This window comes from Dermacentor albipictus, chromosome 9 (genome assembly GCF_038994185.2).
Source record: "Dermacentor albipictus isolate Rhodes 1998 colony chromosome 9, USDA_Dalb.pri_finalv2, whole genome shotgun sequence".
In the NCBI taxonomy this organism is placed as follows: Eukaryota; Metazoa; Arthropoda; class Arachnida; order Ixodida; family Ixodidae; genus Dermacentor; species Dermacentor albipictus.
In genome coordinates, this window is record NC_091829.1 from 60712643 (window position 1) to 60737762 (window position 25120).

The 25120-nt window shown below is 45.4% G+C and overlaps 1 protein-coding gene across 6 annotated transcripts in view; it reads right to left on the minus strand.

Moving 5' to 3' along the window:
* Positions 1-3883: 3883 nt before the first annotated feature.
* LOC135919771 (uncharacterized) overlaps positions 3884-25120 on the minus strand; it is a 111167-nt gene continuing 89930 nt past the window's right edge. For 4 of the 6 annotated variants that reach the window (XM_070526012.1, XM_070526011.1, XM_070526013.1 and 1 more), the window contains 6 exons: positions 19350-19485; positions 16840-16913; positions 13622-13748; positions 9499-9581; positions 8251-8392; positions 3884-5755 (listed from right to left, as the gene is read on the minus strand). In XM_070526012.1, the coding sequence (XP_070382113.1) occupies positions 4957-5755; positions 8251-8392; positions 9499-9581; positions 13622-13748; positions 16840-16913; positions 19350-19485 (1361 nt within the window). In that variant the 3' untranslated portion in view covers positions 3884-4956. Of the gene's footprint in view, positions 5756-8250; positions 8393-9497; positions 9582-12732; positions 12813-13621; positions 13749-16839; positions 16914-19349; positions 19486-25120 lie in introns of those variants that run through there. The other 2 variants (XM_070526015.1, XM_070526016.1) reach the window with 2 other exon arrangements.

Here is a 25120-nt window from a genome sequence, read left to right on the forward strand (position 1 = left end):
TTGCTTCGGCCTTCATGCTCAAGTCAAGAGGCATGCATTCGTTGCTGCTTTCTTCAGCCATGGATGATGTCTCGATGTCCTGTAAATGGCGAGTATTGTCGACTGCACGTTGTTGAATCACAGCGCATGCGGCTAGTACGGCTAGTGCTGCTTCAGCCTTCATGCTCAAGTCAAGAGGCATGCATTCGTTGCTGCTTTCTTCAGCCATGGCTGATGTTTGGATGTCGTATAACTGGCGTGTATTGTCGACTGCACGTTGTTGAATCACCGCGCATGCGCGCTCAATGCCAAAAAAAAAGAACGGCAACTAATAAAACTTTCGTCACTTCGGTGTCTCGAGTAAAATGATACCGCATATCTGGAAAAAAATTACACGTTTGAGTCTGCCACTAGCTTGACCTTGATGCACAAATTTTCGAACGGCAGCAGAGGCGCCCCGAATACCCATGCTATCCACCCACCAAATCATTTAATAAAGCTCACTTACTACGTAAAAAAGTACGGTTATCGGATAATATCGCCACTTTTCTTTCATGCTCCTCACAAAGTGACGTGGAAATTTCGCTGGGACGAAATTGCTCGTGTAAGCGCTTGTGGAAGCGCAGGAGGTATAGAAACTAAGGTAGCCCTAACTAGCGTATGATTACCAGATCTATGGTGTTGGGCTGCTCAACACGGGGTCGCGGCATCGAATACGTGTCATGGCGGCCGCGTTTGGATGTGTGCGGGATGCGAAAACACCCGTGTACTTAGATCTAGGTCCACGTTAGGGTAGTCCAGGTTGTCCAAATTAGAAAGTAGTCTTGGCAGGTAAAACCCGTCAATTTTTTTATTACCAGAGGCACCGATTCTGCAAACTGATGTGGCATTCTCTGGCTCGGTTGAAATGAAGCAGGTAGTTCTTCTCACCTGACGAGTGGCGCCGGCTTTGTTCTGTTGCGCACAAATTCCAGTGCTGCCTTCGCTAACCACTAGCAATGTAGAATTGCAACTGCTTCGCAAATAACGCGACTATTCGGTAACGAACACTCATGCGCCTTGCATAGTCGTATCTCAGTAGTCAGTACTCGTACTCAGTACTCGTATCGCAGTCATTGGATAACGTTTCTTGTGATTTCTCTACAGTCGTAAATTACGTTTCACGCCCAGCATGCCGAGTGGTTGCTGTCATTAAAGAAAATGCGCTGTTTCCCACTCCGCACCTCGTAGATTTGTGTTTTACAAGCCTCAATCAAATATGAATGAGAAAGAACCAACTTCGAAACCTTTATAGCAGTTGCGAGTATGTAGCCACAACAGGTAAGTAGAGTCAGCTTTCCCTGTGCTCTCGCTATGAGCTGATTCACTCTGCTGTTTTCGCCATCGTATGAAGTACAAGGGGGACAGTTGCCATAACCTCCTGCTTCCATTTGTTCGTGAAAATGGTTGTGGTATGACAGGTTCCGCCGCTGCAAAGACGACTGAATACTGAGAACAAATCGCAGAAAGTTATGGTGTCGATGGTTTTTGAGCTTTCTCTACATCGCGCAGGCCTCAATGTGCTATCTGTATTTGTTGTGGCTGTGTCAGTTGAAAATACATTATGCCGAGCATCACCAGGCGATGTTAACCCGCTAGTGGCTCAGACAACATTCATTTATTGAAGTAAATTATGTGCGTTTTTGTTGCTTAAGCAAAGGTGAAATGTCTCACCAACGGGTTGAGAAAGAATTACGGTTTATTTTTCACTAAAATTTCTTTGTCTACAGAAGTCGGTTCGTATACTTCCAGAGCAATACAGGTGCGGATCTCGCTTTTTGCAAAAGAAGATGCATTGTCTTGGCGTTAGATGCGTGTTGATTCATGAGCTTCGACTTCGGAAAAAGATGCAAGAAATTTTCAAAATTCCTATACGTACGTTCGCACACACAGTGAAACAAGCTAGGTTTATTCCATAGTGTTTCCTACAATATACTACAGGGAACTCTGACGCTGCAGTCGTTGAGCCATCATAGGAGTGATGCGAAGCACATGGGTTTGTCTGATCTTCGTGCTTTTGGATTCAGACGTTCTTGTGGATTCGTTGATTCCGCTTTGTATACATTTATTATCGTAAATTTCAGAGAAATCTATGCTTTTCTAAGTGGAGATAACGCTGTGAACGCGAACAATTGCTACTCATTGCAGTGGTTCAGCTTGTCGATGTGGCCAAATAGAAACGCGACAACGGTCTTAAGGCACTAGGTTGCCCGCAATAAATTCATGTTGATGCGTGCGTCCGTGACAAAGCCATTTGAAGCTAGAAAGACGAAGTCAAGGCAAATCGATGCACTTCCCATAAGTCACATGCTGGCTGAAGCGCCCCCATTGCAGCTTCCGTAGACGCTGTACTTATTTATTCATTACTTGTTACGTAGAGCTTGCCAGGCATTTTGTGGGGATGTACAGGCGTTGCGGGTCTTTAAAACCGAATTCCTAGCACAATATGGACAACCACGGACCACTCAAAGTAATGTGAATACTCGAGAAAAAGTTGCTTTAAAGCTTACGTGCTGCAACCGAATATTCAAGTGTGGAAAAAGCGGTTCAGGGTATTCTGTATTTCCGTTTTTCAACATGAAAGCAACGTTTTTTATTCAAGAGGCAGTGTTAACAGGTATGGCTACTGCGAAGACTGTACTTCCTAATGGTATTTGACAAATACTGAGTGTGGTATAAAGGTACACAAGGATAAGATGTCTCAGAAAGGCTGGCCGATGTTTCGAAAGGAGCGCCTATCTTCGACAAATGTGGTTTTCTTCTTGTTTGCGATTCTTATTCCCCTGACATTTCACCTAACCTGACAATTCTTTTTTCAATTCTGACATCACGCATCAGGTTAGTTGGGTGATGTTACTGGTGGTCGTGGTCGGTGGTAGCTGGCTCCAAAGGGAGAGACTGAAAAATAAATGAGCGCTGTGGCTTGATTTCTATGACGATGGGACGAGAGTAGAAGACTGGGAAGGCAGCAGAAAAAAAAAAAGGAAAGGAAAAGCACGTCGGAGGGTGTTCGGGGACAGGGAGGTTGGAGAAACTCAGAAGCAGAGCAAAAGCCATGGGTGTCGTAGCCTGTATGCGTTTTTGGTGTTAGAAAAGCTGGTCAAGTGGTCAGTGCTCGAGTAACAAAAAAAAGAAACGAGTTGAACGAACGACTTGAGTGGGGTAGCAGCAGTGTGTCGGGTCAATTTGCAGATGTTAACGTGGTGACCAAGAGTGTGGGGGCAATGGATGGGGTAGAATGCGAGTATGCATTGACATATATTGGGATAGAGTGCGAGTAGACGAAAAGAAATAGAAACCTTGTCGACTTTCTTCTATAGACAGTGTGAACACTTTGAATAACCAGGAGACCAAATCTATAGAAAGGCAAGGTCGTCTATAAGAACTCTATAGAATTTTTCTAGGCACTCTAAAATCATTTTTGCTCGGTCAACACTATAGCAAGAACATTAGGTGACGAAAGACTCTTTATTGGGCGAGACTAAACCGACAAAAGTTATACTCGGGCAGAAAGATGGTGCGGGACACATCCGTCGATCATCCAAGACGTGGTTAGTGTTTAATGAGCGTCGGCTATTCTCACGTGATTCGTTGAAGATTCCACCGTCATCGCTGGAGCTTGCACACCATTTAGAATGCACATCGTCATTCGTGTCGTGCGTACAACTTGATTACAAAAGATTCGACTACAGCGTAGACATATGGGAAATGCCGAGAAAGTTCGAGACTGTTCTGAGCAGTAGCTCAACATTTGCTAGATGTGCAAACGTGTTCAAAGTAAAGAGATAGAGAGATATACAAGTACGCGTGCCATTATGCACAAAACCTGAATCTTACTTGTCATGTCATTGCTCGCACGGATGCGTTTGTCATATCAGACTAAGATTTTATGGCTCTAAGTAGAGAGCAGGCCTAGTAAAAAAATTTGACGTTATTGGGGATAAAATCTTCAATTTAGAACTGACGGAGATTCTACCACAATGAAAAAAGAATAACTAAAATTCTATTGAAGGAGAACAAATCGCATAGTGAAGCTTAAAACTATTAGAATTTTATAGCCTCACTGCTGTCATCAGCTTAGTTTACGGGATACTGCAAAGATCGTCGGTAAAACTATAAGAGGCAAAGAGGAAATTAAAATATTGACTGCATTGAGAAGAATGTTACGAAAATACTTTTTTTCTATCTGTACAATGTGGCCATACACTTTCGTAAAGGCTCCTGCAAGTATTGTCGGTCGCAAAACAACCAAAACAACTCGGCTCCGAAACATAAAATAATATCAGGGATTACTTTTCAGTTGACAAAGCAAAGACTCCTTATTTTTAAATGCTTCCTAATGAGATGTTTTTTCTTCTATTCACACAACAGAATCACTAAAAGGATAGTTAATCCAAAACGGTTGCTGAATGCGCTTCTCTAACTAAGCAAGTTGTCAATGGTCTTGTGCGAATATTTCAAGCTTGTACTTACAAAAAATAAATACTTGCAGCCCATCAGGTTTTGTCTTGTAAAAAGCTTGTTAAAGCGGCGCTCGCGAACATAGTTCGGCAGACAGATAGCGTGGTCCAGGACCTTCGACACAGAAGCGCGATAGATAATTGTGGCGACAATGCCTCGTCTTCTAAGTTTAAGAAACGAGCATTTAAATCAGCTGTTTTAAATATTAAAAGAAGCCGGTCTCTGCATGCGATGCGTTCAGTTGGTTACTAGCTCCTGTAAACGAATGTCAATGTGTTTCCCCTGCACGGTTTACTCTCACGTAAATCCGCGGGAGATTTACTTGTCTTCCGCACTAGTTAGAATATTACGAATGCACACCCTTAGGCGTCACGAGGCATGTATTCAGTTGAATTGCGTCTTCAAATCAATCTACAGATAAGAGACACCTGAAATTTTGACACAGGTGTCGGTCAAGTGTTTCTCTGCGAAGCGAAATCATTCAGACAGTGTTTTATCCCCGTGCACCCTTTGGCGGTGATGACTGAGATGCGAGTTGTCTGTAAAGGATTCATCACATATTTCGCAAACGAAAGCTCCTTTTCTACAACACGATTTGAGATGACGCTTGAGAACGCGTTTCGCTTTGAATGATTTACTACACTTATGGCAGACATGGGGTCTCTCGTCCGTGTGAGTGAGCTGGTGGCTATGCAGATCCGTCGTCCGCACGAATGATTTACCACATGTTTCGCAAGAGTGGGGTTTCTCGCCAGTATGATAGCGTTTATGGAAACCTAGGTAATCAGCACGCCGAAATGATTTACCACACGTTTCGCAAGTGTACGGTTTCTCGTCTGTATGTGTGCGCATATGGACTTTTAGATTACCACGATACCGGAACGATTTCGGACATATTTGGCATTTGTATGGTCTCGTGCCTGTGTGTGTGCGCTTATGGTCATTTAGGTGATGAGAACACCGAAACATTTTATCGCATATTTCGCATCTGAAGGGTCTCTCGTTTGTATGCGTGCGCTTATGCTCATCTAGGTGACTAGCATAGCGGAACAGTTTACAACAGATTTCGCATTTGTGTTTTTTGGCATCACGGATGCGGCAGCGCTCTACAAACTCCGACTGCTTCACAGATGATTGATCGCGTGCTTTACAAATGTGGGCTGTGTAGTCCGTGTGTTGGTTGTCGCGCTCTTGTAAGGCATGCCGCCTGCTCGAAACATCGCCAGAGACACCGGACAGCTCTTGATGTCCCCTTCCTCCGGTTCCAGTAGCGTTCCTGTAAGTAGACGGACAAAGGAGCTCAAAATAGCCGACTCCTGTACGGGAGAGCGAAAACACATTTTGCGAATGGACAGGTTGACCAGTAATCGCGTGTTAAGGCAACCAGCTGAACCTGAGCGCTAACTAGCTGAATATAGTGCTGGCGCTCGAATTGTGCTCTAGTTTGCCATAAATTGTACGCCGCTGCTGTTGGTGGTCTTTGTTGCGGAACTTGAAAAGAATCGTCTACGTCAGAATTGCAAGCAATACGAAAAATGCTTGCCCTAATACTTCATGTATGGCCTATCTAAAGCAAGTGCAGGTGAGTGGAAATGTCTGGCAGCGAGTTTTAATGGAGAAACATAGCATGTTTATATATTTACAATACATGCGCGCCAATACCACTCTCACAAGGAGTTTTCAAGTGGAAAGTCCTGAAATGTTTCTTCATTTCTTTTCTTCAAAATGTTTCATTCGACATTGAAAAAGCCCCTTCTGCATCGGCGAAAGTTCCTGTACATTTTTAGGACGCCCTGTATATTAAGAAGAGTAAAAAAGTTCGGCAGCATGTTACACTTCTGTTAAAAGGGAAGGCGGGAGCTTGCTGGTCACGTGGTCTTGCATTAGGTTTTGCGATGGGAAAGGCCAGAATTCTTACAAAGCGTAACGAGCCGCACTGTGAAGTAAACGCGTGACGCAGTAGGTCGACCCCCTCAACCACACATGCTTGAACCTAATGCAATACCTAAAGGAACTTTCGTTCTTTCTTTCCTTCGTCCTTTCTTTCGTTTCTTCATTCGTTATCAGCCATTCCATCAGTGCTTGTTTACGGGGTATGAGCGATTCCTTATGATGATATCTTTTGTCTGTGGGCTAGAGCCGCGTTTTCCGGGTAGGAGCCGTTGCAAAGAACCACCAAAGGCTTTCGCCTTCATAATTGAATATCGCGCAAAGGCATGCTGTTCGCGTTGTTTCTAACAAAAATACAGGTGGCCTGCCTCCCTGAAGGACATTTAATGTCCTAACACAATCTACGTGTAGAACACGAAGAACAAAATTGCAGATTGAAATTTTTCTGCTGTCTTTCTATCAGATAATTTAATATTCGACTCGCATTCGAATATCAAACCATTCACGCAGCGAGCACAAATGCCTGATATCGTTCATTGTTTTCACGCACAGTGGATGAAATATGCTGCCGAGAAAGCTTGTTTCCTGCTTCTTCTCGTTGTGAAAATATGCATTACAGCGTTCACGGCAATCTACGGTGATGTAATATAAATAACGTGTTTTTCTCTCTTCTATCCGATAGGTTCATGACGTTTGCAAGCGTTGAGTCAAGTCATCGTTCGTACGACATCTTTTGTGCAGTTTAGGGGAAAGAGTATAGCAGAGATGCCCGCGCCCAGTGTTTGCTTTCCATTTTGTCGGTTGCTTTTTTGAAATGCCTGCGGTAAGCACTATACGAACATTGTTAGGTATTGTTCTGCTAATGTACTGTTTATCCTATCGTGTTAACTTGTAAATCTTGTCAAATCATGCCAGCTTGGCTGGTATCATGACCGGATGGTGTAAATCCGGTCATGATGACCGGATGATGTAAAACAAATTAGAGCTACGTAAGTAAGTAAGTAAGTAAATAAGTAATAGGGAGGAAGATTAACAGGCCACGACAGAGGCAGTATTGCTTTGAGAGAACCCGTGTAGGTCTAAGAACATATTTCGTGATTGTCTTCAGCGCAAATTTAATAAAATTGTTTCATCTGATTGAAATATTTAAATTCCGTCAGCTGTATAAATCATAATCTTTATCTGATTTTTGATGCAAAAATACTGAAATTGCAAAGTGAAAAAGAACAGAAGCATAAAATTGACAATTTTCACTTCCCTAAATGTTTTATTTAACTTCACGGATGTCGTATTAGCTGCATATATTAGAAAAACCTGAGGAGACAACTTTATTTACAACCATTGGTAGATTTGTGGAATTGTTCAACCGTGTGCAATGATTTCAAAAGTGTCCACTCATGCAAGAGCCCGTTTGAAAGTGGTGTGTTATACGCATATTTTGTGCAGTTTAGATGTGGAGTCTCTTCCATTTGATAGAACCATCACATTGCTTTTATTTTCGCGTTAAGAAGTTGTAATTCTTATGCTTCAGTGTCTCACTTTATTCCATAGTATATGACGTGAATCAAAAATGCAATTTTTCCAACTATAGTAATAGAACATTTTTTTAAATGCCGCAAACTTGCCCAATGTTCGTGCAATGCATTGTTGAGAAGACTGATTTCTTCTTACCCATGTACCTAGGTAGTACATCCTGAGCTAAAGATTCCTCTTTACTCCAGCGCCATACTGCGTGAACAACAGCTGATATTTGGCATTTGAATAGTGAGAACTTCATCGCAAAAGTTTGTCAGTGTAAGCATAACTGAACCATAGGCAGAATTCCCTGTTGTCTCAGTGAGTTGCTCTATTGAAAGGAGTTCTTGGAAATCTTTGGCTCACCTAGTTTCCTTTCCCGACATGCCCGATGCTTCCTGCATGCCCGCGTGGCTTCTGCTTGACATTGATTCATCGCTGCCACCGCCGCTGCTGTAGACCGACAGTGTGAAACCAGTGCTTCCGCTTCCAGTACTGTTTGCATGCCCTGAAAGAAGAGGCGTAAATTCCTCACTGCGCCACAAGTCACAGGGATGGACTATTCCGTGATATGAATGCGCAGGAAGCAAGAATAAACAGCGAAGGACTTTTGTCCTGATAAGTGATCCTGAAAGTTTAAGCAACAAAAGCCAGAAAACACAACTTAGTGTGAACGAAGAAGACGAAGTAGTGTTTTGAAAGTTATTAATTGTTGATTTCTCGGTGCTTTCTGTATTAACAGGCGCTTGGTTGACCTTGCAATGCTTGCTTTTCATTTACTCGCTTCTTTTCGCGCACTGATAATGGAATGGCGTTGTAATAAGCCACACTGCGTGAGACGTTGATGCTACATCACATACAACCAAATATGACATGCATGCACGGGCCCATCACTACATACTAGTATGCTGCTATTAAAGAAGTTCATGGTGGCGAGTCCGCAAGGCTCTGTCCTATTAAATTTTACTTGTATTGGCTAGTAATTCTCAAAGATTTTCTAACCTAATGCGAAAGCTTTTCGGTAGATCATTTTCTCGGTATAAGGCAGAGGTTAAATGAGAGCATGGTTTATTTTTCAAATCGCTCGAGTAATGATCGGTTTAAGAAATCAGTTAACTCCGAGAAGCAGTGAAACGTTCACCAACGAGGAAGCTCTTATGCGCCTGGAGAAGAAAAGAGTCGGGCAGGAACTCCTCTGGGAGTTACCCAAGTATGCGTAAGCATTGCAACACTTTCTCACATACACGCAGCCTGGTGTCATTTATCATTGTTGTGGAACTTGATCCGGCGAGTAGAAACGACAATTCTGTGACAGCAACTGTTGCGGATGGTGGCACAAGAAGCATATATTCCTTAAGCAAAGTACTGCAGGTGTCGACACCAGATGTACTGATGACCTTCCAAATATTATAATCTTTATCGCTCTTTATCGCCTTATGTATCCACGTCGAAGCGTTATGAATGGTGACGAAGCGTACATGGCCGGAGGCACCGCCATGCACACCATGCCTTGAAAGCGATCTGCGATGCCGACAAAGAGTGCCGGCTGACGAAAGGTTCGCGCGCTCTGTTCTCGCCGCTTACTGATCGTTTAGGAGACACACGGACCCATACCTTGAAAGTGATCAGCGAACAATGCTGAGTGCGGCTTGCGCTGAGAGCTCCACGACTTCTGTGGCGTGATGGCTTCGTTAGCACTGAAACGAGAGACAGCACGAAAGGCAATTTGGGACGGACTGATGGAGGAACGGACTGAGGGTTTCTCTCGATGGGCAACCTTGGAAATGCTTGTGGATAAAAAAGTGTTTGTTTGTGCGAATTGCTCTGAACAGAAGAATGTTTTTACGACACACCTTTAATTTTGAGTTCATCAGATCGAATATAGGCCACGGCGGGCGCATTTCGATAGTGGCGCTATGTAAAAGCACCTGTGTACTTAGAATTAGGTGCACGTTAAAGAACCTCAAGAGGTCTAAATTTACGGGGCCGCTTCACCCGAATTTATCCACAAGATTAATGGGTACTGCATAGGTACCCAACGGGAATGAGAGAGAAATGCGCATGAAAACGTAATCTGCGCTAAGTGCTGTGGTATACACTCTTATGTAGTGTGTATTTATGTTTCTATTAGGAGGTTTATGTAAAACGACGAAGTCATTTGTACTCGGGCAATAAAACGTTAAAATGTTTCGACCTGCGCCAATTATGAAATGCAATGACGAATGTGGGCAGCCTGAAAGGGCCTGAACACCTCAGCTTTCAAGAGCCAAGAAGTAAAGAAACTGACACGCGACGCACGCGCCCTACATTTCAAAGATCTGGATGGGTTTTCAGCTATGAAATTACCCTTGCGATGGCAGTTGATATTCCAGAAAAAAATGGTCTAATGGTGAAAGCCCTAGGCTGCTGTGCTGCAGGCAGAGGCGCGATTTCAAAAATTCAACGCATTCACAAATCCTACCTACCTACCCACATACCTACATTTGACAATGTGCTTATAGTCGGGCACAAGAAAAGAATACAAGGTTATATTTACGTTGTCCAACTCAAACAAAAACTCCACGCACTCGCCATCCAATTAGCATCGCTTCTTTCCGTGACGTGAATGAGCTCTGCAAGTTCAAAACAACTCTTGGTACATTGATATCTGTGCCATTGTTGGTACATCAATTCCTGGTCGTTCTGTTAAATTTGATCAGTGATCCTGATATCAGCGCTCAGCCAAAGGTAATAGTTTACCTTTTAGCAGCGAGCTTTTGTTCTTCGATAAGCTTTACATCTTTGTTTGCAGAGCAGATAAATTAAGCTGTCAGCGCTATCCATGTTGTTTGGTTCTATTTGAGAGGTCATCTGCAGACGCACTACGTTTTCGCAGGTCGAGTTTGCACTGTATTCTCGAGTTGTAACGAACTATGGAAGTAGGCCAAGAATCTTGGAAATATATGGTGAGTAGAGGAAAGAAATATTTAAATCAAACTAATAACGAAGACATGCACGAAAGTCAATTCCTCAACGACACTTTATTTCTACACTCGAAACGGGACACCTTTCTCAACAAAGATCGGTTGCTTTGAGAGACGCAATATTTCGGTGCCGCACGGACGAACCATCCCCGACTCTGCCTTGAATTCACACAGAAATTTACAAGCCACGAAGGTACACAATAGTGAAGTGGAATGCAACTGCAGATTTAAAGCGGAGAATTATGGCGAATCTCAGTGATGATTCTTGAAAAAAAAGGTTTTTTCATCGCAGTACGATGATGTGAAGCTGGTGTACTGGAAAGTGCATGCCAGCGTTAGAATTTATGACGCCTTGCCACAGAATGTGTAATAGAGGCGACGAAATGAAGCACATAGAAAACCTACATTCCAGCCGAATATTAACTGTGCCACTGTAAGCGACAAAGATTAGCGAGATAATTTCAGACTTGATAATTCAGACATGTGCTCAAAATACTAGCGATGGTTTCATGCCGAGGAATTCATACATCTTGAGTAAAAATTGAAGCACCGCGAGGAAGACGACGACAGCAATAAGAAACACGCACAACAGGACAGCGCTCGCCATATTTTGTGTGTTTTCGATTGTTTCCCTCCACATCTTCGTTCTGCTTCAAGGTTCTCAAGATGAACCAAGTCGTCCGAATCAAGTTGTTCGGGTACATTGTTCCACATTGTCAGACTTGCCAAAATGTCCTTTGATAATTTTCAACTTTTTATTTATTTCTACAGGCACATTTCCTCTCTCTTCCGGTGAAATATAATGCTGGAGGCGTATGCCTTCCTGCGCCTCTTCTTGGACAACATTTATTACTCGTAACATACAGAAAGAAACTGAGATACGAAAGTGCCGGCAAAATATAATAGGATTTATTCACTTGAATCAGGCCAAATGAGGATGCGAAGAGTTTTTGGTTTAGTTGAAGATCTCTGACTCAGTAACAGCGGCACCAAACAGATGAGGAGAAATGGCATGCCTGACAAGAAAAGTGCATCTCCTGTCACGCGTAGTCTTCATGCGTGTATCTTCTTTGTACCATTCAATAATTGCGGCTATTCTCGAGCATATCTTACGTGCAGTCTAAAGTATGGAGAAGCGCAGTCTCCCTGAATTCATGAAATAATACACTCCAACAGCCCCCCCCCCCCCCAAAAGCATCACTACTAATGGCACAAATTATTAAGAGCCCTAGTGCTGAATATGTTCTTTTCGACGCCGACACGACACCTTGAACAGCACAGTGGGACTACTTGATTGACAGTTCTGACTAACGCCTCTCGTCATTCTGCCGCTCTTACCTCGCCCACCTACTTAGGCAAAAATATTTTTCTACACGGGTAAATGAGCGTCAAAACTTTCTAACGGATAATCTTCCAACCATCATCGCGACTTGTGCAAAAGCGTGCTTTCGTGAGTAGCTGTATTAACGCATCAATTAGGCTGTCTATTGATTAAGCTGACGTAGTACCCGCCGGCCTTCAGCCGGGTGGCACACCGTGTTCAATTGGCCATAATATAATACATTTTAGAGCGTTTTGTAACACAAATTGTTTGCAGTTGGGTGCATCGTAGAGGATCATTGCATTGTCTTAATTGCTGAATTAAGGTTGTGGTTTTGACAGTAGAGTTTTTCAATGTTTCCATAAAGGTACATGGCTTATTTAGAAAACGCTTTGGCCACCTCGACAAACTTCGTTGCGAGTAGCAGCCATTGTGGTGCTTTAAGGAATTCTAGAACAGGGGACAAACATTCACGTGAACACTAAGGCCCGAGGTGGTTAACATTGGTAGAAGAAATATTGTCCCTGAAGCACACGTTTCATCATGGGTACGCAACTCACGAGAGCAAGTCCCTTTGTGGAAAAGTTTCCATCCGAAATGCTTCAGGCACACAGGCTAGTTGCTCGTAGGCAATATACTGCGAGCTATGAAATCAAAATGAGAAACGTCTTGTGCAAAAATAGACGTAGTTTGCTGCGAAAATTGAGGCTATTACATCTCAGCTATGATATTAGAACAACTAATGAATGTAAGGCTCCTAGAATTATAGACAATGTATATTCCAATAATGGCTCACTTATTAACTACACGCTTGAAGTATACCCCTGGCAGGATTTATAAGAGATCTATTCCAATATAATACATTTCAAAGCGTTTTGTAACACACATTGTTTACAGTTGGGTGCATCGTAGCGGATCGTTGCATTGTCTTTATTGCTTAATTAAGGTTGCAGATTTGACAGTACAGTTTCTGAATGTTTCCTTAAAGGTACATGACTTAATTGGAAAGCGCTTTGGCCACCTCGACAAGCTCAGTCGTTGCCAGTAGCAGCAATTGTACGTGCTCGCTGCGCTTTCCGCACTTCCAAGTGCTTATATTCCTCTGACAATAGAGGCAGACAATGGAGGCAAACAAAGCGTAATCAACGAATCAACCACAACGTCTGAATCATCAGACAAGTGCTTCAATCATTCCCATAACTGATCAATAATTGCAGCGTGCGAGTACTCTCAAGTATATGGAAGTAAACCTTATGCTTTTTCCTCTGTCCTTATCGAGTCACTGTGTTGCAACCATGAGTAAACGCCAGTTCCACCTGCCAAATGCTCAAAGACATCAGAGCTGCCCCTCCCCTTGAACATTTGGAGGGTCCAGGCATAGTTGCACCACGGTAAGCATTCCCTGCAGTGTACGAGTTGTTTTGCAATGAAACCGTTCTTAATGTGAGCTTACCTGGCGTCGTATTGTAAACTTGCTGATGCTTCCATCATGCCAGCGCAGCTTGTGCTGGGCAGTGTGTGATCGATGCTGCTGGTGCACCCCAGGGGCAGGCAAGTAGTGCTACGACTGCACGAGACATCTGTGTGGCATGAAAGTACATAACAGGTGCTTATTCCCAGCTGTTAAAGGCCAGTTAACAAGAATGGAACGTTTCATTTTTTATGGTCGTGGCAAGAAGCTTTTAGTGGTCGTGGAAGCCTATTTCAGTGCTAGCGTACGCGGTGCTTTTTTTTTGTATGAAACTTTCTTGAATGCATGCAAGAACTTTGAGACGATGAGAGAGAGAGCTGAGCACTCTAAAGATTGTGTGATGTTGGCTTCTTTGGAAGGCTATTACGCTCCACTTCAAACCGCGGACAGAACGTTGTGTTCCAAGCTAAAATGAACATGTTGCTTTCTTGAGCGCGCAACACTTGACAATATATTTCCTGCATCAGCCAGTAGTTGGCGCATTAGATGCTTCAAGAAGTTCCCACTTTTCGTTTATCTACCACGAGCATGAGACATAGTCCATGTGAATGAGGACAAAGAAAAAGTGATGTGATACGTTTCAGACGAGATACTATAAATTCTTGTTCAATGCTTACCCAGAAATTGTTGACCTGCTATGATACATGCAGGATCCATTATGAAAGTAATGCGCGTAATAATATCATGACCCGTCTATCCATGGCAGTGCTGCAAAAGCGATCGGGAAATGGGGCGAGGATACCACCCTGCCAACGAGCATTTTCGCTATATGGGATATAGACCGAGGATCTGCAAACGCGCGACGTCTGCACAAAGCTTGTGCCGAAGGTGTAGTTGGAAGATCAGACAGAACTTCGAGTTTTGAGCTGTCAAGAATTGTTTGATTGGATTCAAAATTAGCCGGACTTTCTTAACTCTGTCGTAGCCGGAGACGAATAATGAATATTCCAGTACGACCCAGAATCAAAAAGCCAGAGCAGCGCGTGGCACAAAAAATCATCCCCCCGCCCCAAGAAAGCGCGTATTAGCAAGTCTCACATCGAAACGATGCTCATTGTCTTCTTTGACGCCCGAGGAATCGTCCATTTCGAGCTTGTACCGCAGGGAAAAACTAAACTCAGCCTTTCACCTGGAGGTGCTGAAGAGCTTGAAGCACCCCGTCGCGCGCGGGAGGCTGACATCAAATACACGAGCATGCTCCACCATGACAATGTCCCCAGCCACACGTCCTTCATCGTTACCAACTTCCTGGCCCGGAGAAGCACCTCCATGGTTCCCGTCCCCTTACACTCCCGACTTCGGTCTGTGCCCCATTTCCTTTTTTTGTTTCCCCAAATGAAGTGAGCACTGAAGGGAAAGCATTGGGAGACCATGGAAAACATACAAAAGCATGTTGCAGCGTTCCTGAGAAACATTGCCGTCGAGGACTTTCAGGGTGCCTTCAAGGAGTGGCGGACACGTCTCTGCAAGTGTATTGATGCAGGGAAAAATCTTTTGAATAACTTTAACCATTTGTATAGGTCCGGTTAATAAATCCATTTTTCCCAAGAAATGCGCATTACTTTCGTAATGGACCCTGTACATTCGTCAGCCAACGACGTAGTCACATTTCATAAAGGGTTTATCCGAATCCCACTTGAGCACTGCTGTAGGTGAAGTTGTTAAGGAAACACAGGCGTGAAGCAATGCATGCTTGGGAGCCAACCACGGAAAGCGAAAAATACTGATTCTCCTTGAATCTAGAGTAGATGCAAATATGGATTGGGTACCAGAAAAGAAGCATCGTCGAATCAATTATGACGCTTACTCACAGCCATCCGCGGCTAAAAGATCGAAACCTAATTATCAGGTTTGCGTTATTGTTTTGCACTTTTAATAGTTGAGTCTTCGAAGATTTAACAATGAAAGCATGAGTTATAAGTGCTCTTTGCGTGCCACTTGTTTGCGGGCTGCCATTCTCAAATTTCCGGCGAACTTTTAAAGAATTTAAGACAAGGTATGCGCATCTTTAGTGATAGAATGGTGCGGTAATATAACCTGGATTTACCGCATGCAATATAGCAACGCGTTAAATAAACAGGTAACTTTATGGTAAAATACATGTCTTTGCCCCAATTTAAACACAGAAATAAGACACATGGAAAACAGGACGGATGGCATGTGCTTGAAACTATGCGTCTATGTCTATCTGTGTGTCTTACTTTTGTGTGTTTTAAGTTGTGGCAAAAAAGACGTCGTTTAGCAAGCGCCAAAGAGGCCAACAAACAGTTTTGTTGGAACACAAAGGTACTCATATGTGTACGAAAATTTACGCTCACGGCCAGCTCCGCCGACGCCGACAGCGGATTTCCTGCGACGCTTGGCCCTTAAGGTTGGCGCGTTAATATTTGAGACTATAATCTAGCACTGCTATGAAGTACTAGGTAAAAACAAGCGAAGCGCAGTTGAAATAATCGTGCAGTGAAACACTTCAATGAACAATAACCAGCCCCCCCCCCCCAAAAAAAACAAACAAACAAAAAAAAACGTTGCTTCTAAGGGCAAAGCTGCTGGAGCCTTGGTGCTGTTTTTTTAGGGACGTCGACACGATAGCAAACTGGGAATGCCTTCTACGCACCTGTGACTAACACCCCTCGCATAGCCAGAAAATGTCTCCTGGCGCGTGTGGCATTGTGCCTCTCTTTGCACCATCCTCTACCTGACCGCACATATTCAGGGTGGCAATGTGGGCTTGTTGGTGCTGCATCTTCAAGGGGTGTATGGTAGCGCGATTAGAACAAGGGACAAAAGAAGACACACAGGGACACACACAGCGCTCTGTGTGTCCCTGTGTGTCGTCTTCTGGCGCGTATTGGTTTCGTACCCCTCCTAATTCTACGTCAGGGATTGCTCACGGATAATCCGCGAACTGTCCTCAGCAGGAGCACAGGACTGTTCTGCTCGCGAGTAGCGTTATCACCACCGTGATTAACCGTCAGATCATCTCATCCGTGAGCCGAAATTGATGAGACAGCAGCTACATTTCTTGTATATGAAGCTGTGCAAAATGTAGAGCCCAAATTGAGAGATGCAGAACCGTGCACCCTTGAGCCAGCGGCAATGCTCTATAAATGTCTCGTATGCGACTGCAGACGGATTGCTGAGTCACCTGCAAGGGGAGATGTGGTGTACCAGAGGCTGAAAAATCTTAGCACACGTACCGTAGACTGTAGTTGTACCACTAGCCGCGTAGTAGTGCGTACTCCATGGCTCAGTGCTGGTGGCGTCAGGAATTCTAAAATGCAAGAAAGATATGCACATGAACACGGCGGCCTGCGGTGGTAAACAAAGGTGGCTGAACATTGTAGCTGAGGCCAACGTTTCGACAAGTGGGTGAAACTCATGAGAATTAGTCCGCTTTCAAAGAAAGACGTTTGCTTGCAGAATCTTTCAGGCGCACAGACATGTTGCTCATAGTAGACACACGCACACTCAGTGTATGTATTACTTACTGCCTGTTGCTCTTTTGAAATATCTGCGCTAATCACCAGGTGAACTTATTTCGCTGTTGTGTGGGTAATGTGCTATTATTTGTACACGTATGTTCATTGTTGTTCACATTGCTAATGCAATATTATGGTGCGGCGCATGTGGTTTATTTTGTAGGTCTTGTCCCGTCATTCCATCTTGGTCGGTATCTAGACTGGATTATGTCCTTAAGAACTTTATGGGAATATTATTAAAATATAAATAAAATGAATAAATGCAATGAATAGTATGTTGGGAAAGTGAAGAACTGGCCACAACAACAGTAGTGGCGTTTTAAGAGAACCCGCCAAGGCTAAGGAAGTAAGCTCCTTATGTTCTGCAGGAATTAAGTTGAAATTTATTGCATTTGATTGACACAGGTAAATTCTAATAATTGTATGAGTCAAAATTTTGTGTTGGTTTTCAGCTTGAAAAAATTGTGAAAACACCAATCCTAAAATATACGCTAAAATAATAATTTATATGAGGATTTCCAAAGTATGTACCCATAAAATAGTTTATTTTAGTATGCTGTATAATGTATGAATATTGGGCACATTAGATGTGACATTAGGCGCAGTTTAGAAAATCATGACATTTTTTTAAAGCTCAATTAATTGTAATTTTCATGCTAGTGCATAAGTTTTTCTTAAAAAATCGTAAATGGAATTCCTTTAATTTCAATATTGTGCGATTAAAAAAACGCCACAAGGTTTACGAATGTTGTTGTGGTGATTGCAGAGTAAGATGGCTTCTCTCGCATTTATGACCTAGTTAGCAGATCCCCGGATAAAGCTTCCTGTTAAAGCCTCGCTAATCGGTATATCACGCCAGGCAGCGTGATTCACAGCAGCCACCGCAGTCGTCACTTCAGTGTCGAAATCCCATTGTCATCATGCAGTCGCACCACCCTCGTTAATGTATCGACGTCATTTTTTGTTCGTTATTAGGCCGCAGTTATGCTGTCGCCATCGTGTCGGGATTATGCCATCGTTGTCATGCCATCGCTGTCATTGTGTCGTCGTCACACAGACGCTATCATGCATTCGTTGTCATACGGTATAGTCATCATGCCACCTTGGCCGTGCGGTCATCGTCATTGTCGCTTTTTCATGAGGTTGTTTTACCGTTATGGTCATGTCGTCCTTGTTATACCATGATCATGACTTAAGAATGCGGATGTCATTCTCGTCATGTCGTCGCCCCCTCCCCCCATTGTACGACTTTACCATTACATCAATATCATTCCTTAAAATCAAAATTAAGTTATGAGGTTTTACTTGCCAAAACCACGATCTGATTCTAAGGTACGCCGTAGTGGGGGACTCCTGAAATTTTGACCACCTGGGGCTCTTTGACGTGCACTTGAATCTGACTACACGGGATTTTTTGCATTTCGCCCCCATCGAAATGGGGCCGCCGTGGCCGGGATTCGATCCGACAACCTCGTACTATCATTCCTTCTTATTCAATCTTCATCGCATTAGCGTCGTGCAGTCGTCATGCCTCCAGACTCATAGGTTAACTTGGTAAGCGAAAGTCATAAAGCGGGACAATATTTGAGCCTGTGGGATGTAATGGAAATCATCGAAAGCCTAAGATTTATCGCTGCACTCTGAAATGAACGTCACTGCAGCAATATGGCCTGTCACTGCATTGCTCGATAGCGTTAGACCCCCGCCGTGGTTGCTCAGTGGCTATGGTGTCAGGCTGCAGACCACAAGGTCACGGGTCGAATCCCGGCGACGGCGGCCGCATTTAGATGGGGGCGAAATGCGAAAACACCCGCGTCGTTAGATTTAGGTGCACGTTGAAGAACCCCTGATGATCGAAATTTCAGGAGTCCTCCATTACGTCCTGCCTCATAATCAGACAGAAGTTTCGGCACGAAGAACCACATAATTTAATTAAATTATGTCTTTAAACGGACGCCTTTCTGTTTTCTATCTTTGGAAACGAATATGGCGTAGTACGTACGCATTTGACAAACTTGCCAGAGCGCTGAGCACGACAAGCATGTTAGCACCACATCCACCATGCCGTGTGTTTTGAATATCGGCTGAGTTCGTGCGCGCTTCACATATCAGAGCTCTCCTCCATAGCGATAGTGTAATAGTGACGGCATAGTTGTACCACGGGGAGCATTACACGCACCGTCTGTGATTTGCTTTGTGCAAACAAATTTTTCCAAACGTTGGCTCACCTAGCGAAGTTCTCCGGAACGGCCGATGCCTCCTCCATTCCAGCGCGGCTTGTACTGGGCTGTGCGTGATTGACGCTGCTGCTGGACACCATATGTAGGGAACTGGTGATTCCGCTTTCAGTGACATGTGTATGGCCTGAGAGAATAACAGAGGTGTTAGCTCGCCTCTGTTCAAGGATCATTCAACGAGCGTGAACATGTCGTGCTGAAATAAAAACACGGAGCTTTAGTTGAGGTTTAGTGTAGGGTAACCTTATTTCAGTGCTTCCGAGTGCTCTTTCTGGAAATATGCCTTCAATACATATGACGCAAGAGACATGCGTGACGGAATTTATGCACTGTTGAATTTCCCCCAAAATATGTGCTGTAATTAGTACACCAGAATAGAACACGACAGTGTTCCATGCCGAAGATGAGAGTAGGCATTTTTAACGCGATAGCACTGCGGGCCTCGTGTAGCAGATAATTCGGTGTCTGCGGCCGGCGCCGGCGTTGACCGTGTAGTGTGCAAAAAATCATTCCAAATCAGACATACCGCACGCAGGCCTTCCGTGTAGCGCGAAGGCGTTGCTTAACTAAATGAATTAAAGTAAAATGCGTCAGAAATATAGTAAAGTACGACTTACACGCAACCAACAGATATGATAGGACCAGATTGTAATTTGAACGTACGAGAAAACATTCATTTACGCGGAAACTCAAGCACAAAGCAAGTTTCCTGCGTTTCTACCACTCTTGTATCATGGGCAGTGGCGTACCCACCACCGAGAATACATGGCCCACGTAATAAGCGGGGTCTCTTCCAGAAAGCTCGCTTTCGTGCATAGCTTTTGCAGCCAGCGTTTTCCAGTAAACATTACGGTTACATAAACTGCAGTTACCGAGAAGCGTTAGAAGCAGCCAGGGATATTTGAGTGGTATCGAGTTTCACTCTTTAAGGCGAAGCTAAAGCGTCCTTGAAATTTTGTTATGTCTGTAATCGGAGTCAAATCTTGGATCTACATTTCCCGCAATAAGCATATTCCAGGCTTTGCTAAGGTGGCGATGGAAAATATGCAAAATTTCACAAGCTAGCTTTTGCACAAACCTAACTTGCCTTAACCGTAAAGGCCGCGTTCTCCTTATAGCAAAGCTCCTTAGTAGCGGAGAAAACTAAAGGTTAGCTCTGGGGATTCTGTCTATACATATGAGAAGTTCGCGGTAACCATTCCACTAAATTTACCGAGATCTGTTGCACTTAAAAGAATCGGTTCAAATGTAGTGACTCGACCAAACGAAGTTTTGTTTGGGCTGTGAATTCCTTCATACAAATTTTTCGATATGGAACAATTTCTAAAATAGGAACACTATGAAGCTTTCAAATATAATTGGGCAATATAAAGGACAACATAGCTTTGGATACATCTAATATTACCTCTAAAGTGGTCAAAATGATATAGTATGCTGCGCTCTGAAATATGATACCATATTTTGTGTAGGACTTTTGCAAAACGCTCGTAAACAGTTAAAATGTTTGGAAGGTAATAATTCATGCACCAATATTGGCCGCCTCAGGTGCTCTAGCACATGCACTTTTACAGAGCTGTGATATCTGTTTCTCGATTGCGAGGGGGGGGGAGGATTGATGAGCAACAAAGTTGTCAACTATGTCCTTGTGACTTGTGTCGTCCAAGTATGGCTATCGCGCTGTATGACTTTTGCGCACCAACTGTCCCAACCAGCTATCCTGGTAATTCGAATTGGGGCTGCTCACACGGAAACCGACATGGTGACGCTCGTAAAGTCTGTCCTCTTGTGCAGTAACTGCAACGATATCGTGGTCTATGTAAGTATTCTATCCGTTTGTCCTTGTCGACCTTTCTTGCATCCGTGTTTTTATCGCGCTAAGTTACTACTTGAATTTCCGTTGAGGCTTGTTAAGGGTCTTCGCGAGTGGCATCTATGGTCGAAGGCCATGCCGTACACACCCGTGAAGTCACTGGCATCGTTCTGGTTGTTCAACGCGTTCCGCAGGTCTTCGAAGGAGTCGTCACAAGTCCTAGAATTAGCATATGTATTTGTATCGGACTCTTCGCTTCCAGGTAAGTCGGGAAATATGTGATGAAGCTATTGTAAAAGCAAAATTTGGAACAAGCTAACTGCTATTTTGTTAATGAACGGGATACATGTAATGTTTCATTTTACTCACATGCTGACTTGCTGGCTGGCACAAAGGAAACGCTGTGTAATTCGTGTAGTGGGAAACGCCTCTTTGACTTGTATGAATAGGCAAGTCAAGTTTAGTTTAATGTAGAACTTGAGCTTTTGTTCACCTACTGCGTTTCTGATTAGTGCTTTGTAGTTGGGTATAGGTGTTCGGTTTTCAAATTGTCGTGGCGTCAACTCGTGGAGGAGAATCGCAATGATAATTTCCGAATAGGCACACCGGAAATTTTTTTATCTAATCGTTTTTAACATAGGGTGAGGCTCAAAAGAAGAAGCTGCGTGAACTCCTTGTGTGCTTTATTCAAAGCAGCGCTGTAATAAAAGGAGATGCTCCTTCCGCGTCAGATTGGATTCGAAATCGCCGTGCTGGTATTAGGATTTTCACGGCACTTTAAATGAATGACCAATCGTGGATCCGTGCCTCGAGGAATCTATCTTATAAATAATTAAAATTACGAGCAACATGGCTTCCCCAGAGTAATACAGAACCGACAGTAGCCTCTTATGGAAGACCCAGTTTGAACACACGAGAACAAAAGGACGCAGTAAGTTGAAGTAAAGCATATGTGACAAAATGTGTTCTTTCCAGTTTGCTTCACGTGTGACCCGTGCAGCTGCCTTTCTGAAAAATTAAGTGAGAGAGAGAGAACAACTTTAGTGAAACTGCCTGCAGAGTCGGTTAGGCTCCCTCCACGCAGGGAGGACAAGCTTTCACCGCGACGCGGCCACTACGTCAGTCTCGTGCATTGTGCTCCTCGAGGTCTGCGTGCCTCGCTACTTCCGGGGATCCGAGAGGGTCGCCGCCCCCTTCCTGGGGGTGCTGCTCCCTTCTCCTCGGTTTCGCGCGGTCGCTGCCTCTCTAGAGCTGCCGAGACCTGCTGGACGGCCTTGAGTTGTGTCTCTTGGTCATAGCTCCTCGTTGCAGCCTCTAGCTGCGGCGGGATCGTTGTCTTCTCGCTGGCTTCTCGCGGATTTATACTACAGTCCCAAAGGATGTGGGCCGCGGTGGCTCTCTCCTTAGCGCACAGTCTACACACGTCACTTGCGTACACGCTCGGACACACGTGCTTAGCTAGCACCGGGGTGAGCAGGGACCCCGTCTGTAATTGCCTGTATAGCACTGCCTCCTTCCGGGTAAGCCCCGGGTGAGGTGGCGGCATAGTCTGTCTGTTAAGTCTGTACCACTTCACTATTTCGTTGAAGGTGGTCATCTTGTCCTTGGCACTGCACCACGACCAACACTCCGAGTCGGCCGTGCTTGCAGCTGCGCGGTTGGTTAGTCCTCGCGCGGCTGAGTTGGCCGTCTCGTTGTGGTTCACGTTCCCGCGTTCCGACACGTCACTGCCCATATGGGCCGGAAACCACTTGATCACCACAGCTCTTTTGTGTTCGATGTGTTCGGCATTGCGCAGTATGCGCGCGGCCTCACTACATACCCTACCCTTGGCGTAGTTCTTCACTGCCGTTCTAGAGTCACACAACACTGTAGTGCATCCGGGGTCGGAGATGGCCAAGGCGATGGCCACCTCCTCCGCTCGGTGGGCCTCTCGAGTCCGGACGCTCGCCGCGGTCTTCGTTGCACCCGTCGATGCCCCGACAGCCACCACCGCGTATGCGTCGCTGCTCCCTCGATACTCCGCCGCGTCCACGTAGACGGCGCCTTCTTCTCTGGCGTGGAGGTCCACGAGAGCCCTGGCCCTCGCCAACCTCCGCTCCTTGTTGTGCTCGGGGTTCACGTTCCTCGGGATCGGGTAGACCCTGAGCTTTCTGTTGATGCTATCCGGATAGGTACGTCTTCCTGCTGGTTGCCTTCCCTCGGCTCGAGGCCAAGGTCCCGCAGTATCTGTCTTCCGGTTCTCGTTTCAGAGAGACGCTCGAGTTGCGCCGTTCTCTGTACTTCGGCTATTTCGTCCAGCGTGTTGTGGACTCCCAGCGCCATGAATTTTTCGGTACTCGTGCTCCCGAGGAGGCCGAGTGCCGCCTTATACGCCTTGCGTATGGTGGCGTCTATCTTCTTACGTTCGCTCGGCCTCCAGTTGTGGAAGGCGGCAACGTACGTTATGTGGCTAACTGCGAAGGATTGAACGAGCCTAGTCAGGCTCTCCTCCTTCATCCCCGCTCTTCTGTTGGACACCCTCTTGATGAGTCTCATTGCCGCGGCCGCTTTGCCCACGAGCTTGTTGACAGTTTCACCGTTAACACGGTTTCGCTGGATGAGCAGCCCGAGCACTCGAATCTTCTCGACCTCCGGTATTACCTGTCCTCCCGCTGTCTTGACCGTAATCTTGGGACGCTCGTACTTGGCTTCCATATTCTTTCTTTTCCTGCCCGCTCCTGTCGGTGGAATCACCAGCAGTTCTGACTTGGCCGGAGAGCAAACGAGTCCAGACCCGCCCAGCTGTTCCGAGATGGCGTTCACCGCTTCTTGCAGCGTTGTCTCGATGTGTCCGTCGCTTCCTCCCGGTACCCATAGCGTAACGTCGTCGGCGTAGATGGTGTGCCGGACTCCCGCTACTCTTTTTAGCCGGTTGGCCACCCCGATCATCACGAGGTTGAAGAGTAGCGGGGAGATCACCGAGCCCTGCGGAGTTCCCACGCTGCCCAGCTTCTTCTCTTCGAGCTTCAGGTCTCCCGCGCAGATTTCGGTGGTCCGTTCCGTCAAGAAGTCTTTGATGTACTGGTAAGTCCTTCTGCCCATGTTTAGCCTGGATACTTGGGCCAAGATAGCCGAGTGCCTCACTTTATCGCAGGCGCTCTGCAAGTCCAGCCCGAGTATGGCTCTGTTGTCATTGGTGCCCGTCGTATCGTCGATGATCTCGTTCTTCAGTAAGATCATGGCGTCTTGCGTCCCGAGCTTCTTACGAAACCCGATGATGGAATTTGGGTAAAGCTCCGATTCTTCCAGGTAACGCTGCCACCTGTTCATGAGAACGTGCTCGAGGACCTTTCCCACGCACGAAGTCAGCGAGATCGGCCTGAGGTTCTGTATGTTGGGCGGCTTGCCAGGCTTGGGGATGAGGATCGTCTTGGCTGCTTTCCATTGCTTGGGCAGCCTTCCTTCTTGCCAGCACTTGTTGTAGAAGTTCGTGAGCGCTTCGATGGCCGCTTCGTTGAGGTTCTTGAGCGCTCTGTTGGTCACTCGATCGGGACCCGCGGCGGACCTGCCATTGAGATCCTGCAGGGCAACTCTGACTTCCCACGTCTGGATGTCTCGGTCTAGCGTCTCGTTCTCGTTGCCTTGGTAATCTGGGTGTCTTTCCGTGGGGGTGGTCGGTAGGTACTTGGCGTCCAAGCGCCTCTTGACCTCGTCCTCCCCGTGTTCGCAGATCGCCTTGTGTAGGATCCTGGCCAGGTTGTTTTGTTGGTGGCCCTTGGTCTTGGTTTCGTCGAGGAGGTGCCGCAGCATGTTCCACGTCTTGCCCTTGTGCATTTGTCCGTCGGCTTCGTTGCAGGCCTCGTTCCACTGTTGGGTGCATAGCACCCTGCAGTGGACCTCGATCTGCCTGTTGAGCTCGGCGATCTTCTTCCTTAGACTTCGGTTGGTTCGTCGCTTCTGCCACCTCGCC